General features: G+C 37.6%; 1 protein-coding gene across 1 annotated transcript; it reads left to right on the plus strand.

Moving 5' to 3' along the window:
- Window positions 1-875: 875 nt before the first annotated feature.
- On the plus strand, window positions 876-3,174 carry SARC_06464 (hypothetical protein; the record flags this gene model as incomplete). The annotated part of the gene is made up of 4 exons (XM_014299630.1): window positions 876-1,096; window positions 1,778-1,884; window positions 2,341-2,503; window positions 3,018-3,174. The coding sequence occupies 4 exons, from the start codon at window positions 876-878 to the stop codon at window positions 3,172-3,174; spliced, it is 648 nt and encodes a 215-aa protein (XP_014155105.1).
- Window positions 3,175-4,949: the final 1,775 nt, after the last annotated feature.

The following is a 4,949-nucleotide window of genomic DNA, read 5'->3' on the forward strand; positions in this document are numbered from 1 at the left end:
TATATATATATATATATATATATATATANANAACACTACGTACATATATATATATATATATATATATATATATATAATATATATATATATATATATATACATATATATATTGTGTGTGTGTGTATTAGTGTTAGTGTATATATATGTTTTTTACCTTTTTTGTGTCTCTGTCTGTGTCCCTTTTGTTATTGTATATATATATGTGTGTGTATATCGGTATATATGTACTCTTTTGATAACGTATGAGGGAATGTACGTGTATTTATGCATTTGTATATATAATGCGACATATATCGGGTTAGGTGTATATATGTATTTGTATATATCATGTGACACATAGCGGGTTGGCAATTGTAGTATATACATCACGTAGGTATTTAACACTATTTTCAATGCGATATTTAGTTTAAATATCGTCTGTTTGTTTTCTGAGATTTTCATAGTCCAAGCTGCTACACATTCATTTGTGTTTGATCTATATTTATTCTCATCAACTATCCCATTTCTTCTCCCGCTATCAGCACGAAGAGAATGTGAAGATGGTGCATGAGGTTGTTGCCAATAGCACCACCAACACGCACAAGCAACACACAAACTTACAGAGAGGTGTGAACCTGGCCCCGGCCAACCTGCCCAGGGCTCGGCGATTACAGGTTATTTGAACAAACTCTCATTGTGTACTGTGTATTTGGTGTTGGACCTGCCTATGGCGCTGAAATTGATCCGGAGTTATTCCTATGCATGCATTTCTGATTCATTATATATTTCTGTGTGGGTTTATACAGATTCGTATGTAATGTCAGTATTGGACTATCTATCTGCCGTGCAAACCCCTCTGTTCCTGAATGTGTACTGGCCTTCTCTTTGACCAAACTATGACACCCTATGACACCCATACGACAACTGACGCACATCTGCCACCACACTCCCAGACGGTCGCGGTTACTTCCTTCTGGTGGATGATGCCCATCAGCATCATCATATTCGTCGTATGTCTGTGCTTCCCGCCTCTGTGGGTCATACTGATACCGTACATTGTATACTGGCTCATAGATAATGCTCATGACGAGGGCGGTCGACGTTTTGATTATATGAGGTAAGCCAGCCAGCAGAGATATGTGCGCACGACCGTTTAAGATAGTTCTTGCACCCTTATTTCAGTTGTCATGACATCCATGGATATGTGCTTACTATATTTCCATAGAACGAACAGCCTTAGTCTAGTTGCCATGGCACCCATGGATATGTGCGTACTATATTTTCCATAGTACAAACAGCCTCAGTCTAGTTGCCATGGCACCCATGGATATGTGCGTACTATATTTCCCATAGTACAAAAAGCGTTAGTTCAGTTGCCAAGGGCACTCGTCCACCGCACTCGATTACTTTGTATGAGGTTCGCTTCACAAGTGCTGATGTGGATGTGATACTCTCTCTCTCCTGAATTCATAATCCATTCCTATCATCTGCCTTTGCCTATTCGTATCTTACTAGTCTATTATTCACAACCTATTCTGATATTCATAGCCTATTATTCTATTAGTCATAACTTATTATTCTAATATTCATAGCTTACTAATCTATTGTTCATAACTTACTAATGTCTTATTCATAACTTACTAATCTATTATTCATGACTTACTAATGTATTATTCATAACTTACTGATCTATTATTCATAACTTTATATTCTGATATTCATAACTTACTATTGTATTTATCATAACATACTATTGTACTATTCATAACTTGATATTCTGTCGGGTTACCTTCTGCAGGCGCCTATCCTACTGGAACTACTTCAGTGATTACTTCCCCTGTGTACTGGTGAAGGAGGCTGACATCGATCCCACCAAAAACTATATCTTTGGTTATCATCCACATGGTATGTCTGGTCCCGATCTGTACTACTACTATTGTTATTATTTGCATCATTGTTATTGCTATTATCATTATAATTGTTATTGGTATAAGTAATGTTGTCATCGTTATTGTTTTTGTTTTTATTTATGTTATTTGCATCATTGTTATGATTGTTAATATTATTATTAATTTCGCTATTATTATTGTTGTTATTGCTATTGTTTTTATTATATATATATATATATATGTCTATCATTCCGAGTATATTATTGTTTTTATTATTTTCTCAGTTTTATTATTATTATTATTATTCTTGATATTTTCATTATTATTATTGTTATTATGTTTGTTATTATTATTCTTACTATTATCATTATATTAAAATATAATACGGGACAGTCTTTTGCCTAATTTTTCTTCCTCTCCTATCCACCCTCTGTTTCCCCCCCCATTCATCCGTCACTCTCATTTAATACAGGCATCATCAGTGTTGGCGCCATGATTAACTTCTGCTCTGAAGCAACCGGTTTCAGCGATAAGTTTCCCGGTTTAAGGATTAGTCTGTGCACGCTGACCTCAAACTTTACCTACCCCATCATGCGCGAGCTGCTAATGTCTGTCGGACTAGTATCGGTCAGTAGGTAGGTAGTAGTTATTTATAGCAGGAGTCGACTATCCCTTGGTGGTATACTATGCATCGGTGCCACCGCACTGTCTGTCTGTGATACTATGCATCGGTGCAACCGCACTGTCTGTCTGTGATACTATGCATCGGTGCAACCGCACTGCCTGTCTGTGATACTATGCATCGGTGCAACCGCACTGTCTGTCTGTGCACATTTTGAGTTTTGGATCTATTGCTTTCTATTGTGAGCGATGACAAGGCTGTTTGACGGGATTGTTTCCGTTATTCAATCGGGAAACGTATTGGTCAGGGCTGATATACCATCCATACGATGCTTTGTTTTTACCAGTCTACTACTAGCTAGAACATCATTTTCTTTAGTGTTTGCGTCTAGCTGGGTGAAGTTTTCGTGGGACTATTTTGGTCCCTCAGGGGTCCTGACGCCTCATACTATTGGACATTCAATACTTTTTACCAAACCCTCGATAACTCGAGTTATTAATACCAAAGTACGCCCCCTTGTCCCACAGACAGTCCATCATCGCCAATCTCAGGGCAGGGCCTGGCTCGGGTGTGGCCATTGTATTGGGCGGTGCAGCTGAGTCGCTGGACGCCGTGCCAAAGACAGCCGACCTCACCCTGAGTCGCCGCAAGGGCTTTGTGAAGATTGCACTGAGAGAAGGGTAGGTATATATGTGCTTGAAGAGTGGGTATATATCTGATATCGTATGTGCTTATTACCACACAGGCGGCGTGAGTAATGCGCTGAGAGAAAAGCATTGCATGCATGCACATAGTATGCATATATATATATATATATATATATATATATATATGTATGTATGTATGTATGAATGTATGAATGTATGTACGTATATATATATCTGTATGTATGTATGTATGTATGTATGTATGCGTATATATATATATATATATATACTACACGTGTGCATGTACTCGCAGGGTAGACAGTATAGCTTTCTCATGGGCATCAAACATCGATGTTTAAGTTCGGTTTTAGTTCCTGACAATGACGGTCTCTATTGCTAATTTGTTATGTTTTTATGAGTGTTACTGATTTAAGCACAACCTCTTCGGCGATTTTGTCTGCGTTCTGTGTATGGTAGTCTCTGAGCCCTGTTCTGTCCTTTACTAGTCCTATCCTTTGTCAATCCTGTTGTTTTAACTACCCTGTCCTTTACTAGTCCTATCCTTTGTTAATCCTGTTGTTTTAACTATCCTGTCCTTTACTAGTTCTATCCTTTGTTGATCCTGTTGTTTTAACTCTCATGTCCATTACTAGTTCCATCCTTTGTTAATCCTATTGTTTTAACAATCCTGTCCTTTACTAGTCATATCCATTGTTAATCCTGTTGTTTTAACTATTATGTCCTTTACTAGTCATATCCTTTGTTGATCCTGTAGTTTTAACTCTCCTGTCCTTTACTAGTTCTATCCTTTGTTGATCCTGTTGTTTTAACTATCCTGTCCTTTACTAGTCCTATCATTTGTTAATCCTGTTGTTTTAACTATCCTGTCCTTTACTAGTTCTATCCTTTGTTAATCCTGTTGTTTTAACTATCCTGTCCTTTACTAGTTCTATCCTTTGTTGATCCTGTTATTTTTAACTATCCTGTCCTTTACTAGTCCTATCATTTGTTAATCCTGTTGTTTTAACTATCCTGTCCTTTACTAGTTCTATCCTTTGTTAATCCTGTTGTTTTAACTATCTTGTCCTTCACGAGTCCTATCCTTTCCTAGTCCTGTATCTTACTAGCCCTGTACTTTACTAATCCCAAGTCAGGTATCTTACTTGTCCTGTACTTTACTTGTCCTGTAGTCATCGTCCTTTCTGTTAGTCCTTTCCACGTGATAGTCCATTCCTTTCCTCTGGGGGGGTTTTTTGTACGCATTTGTCATTGTGGTCCGTCGCGTCTCGTCTCATGAATTATCGGTCCTTTCCACGTGTTAGCCACCATCTGTCCCTAAATAATTTACCAGATTCTTCATTTTTAGGATGGTTTTACCATTCTGCTCGGTCGCGTTTTGTCTCATGTCCGCTTCTTCCATTGCAACGTATCAATTCTTCCCACGTTTTCCGTCTTCAAATGATTTGCCTTTTTTTTCTTCGTTTTTGGGACCCACTTACCCATTCTGGTTCGTCGTTTCTTGTCGCGTGTTCGTGTCTTGCAGCGCAAATTTGGTGCCCGTGTTCTGCTTTGGGGAGAACGACATTTACACACAATACCACGACGAGAAGATCAAGAAATTGCAGGTGTGTGCTAAACACGTGTGTATGTTTGTGTGTGTATAAGTAGGGATCATATGTGACATGCGTAGATTATGCATATCCGCATTACAGCCGGGTAATATATATATATATATATATGTATATATATATATATATATATATATATATCAGACATATATAGTATAGTAGTAGTATAGTTAATTATTATATA

Source organism: Sphaeroforma arctica, assembly GCF_001186125.1.
Source record: "Sphaeroforma arctica JP610 unplaced genomic scaffold supercont1.462, whole genome shotgun sequence".
NCBI classification, from domain to species: Eukaryota; class Ichthyosporea; order Ichthyophonida; genus Sphaeroforma; species Sphaeroforma arctica.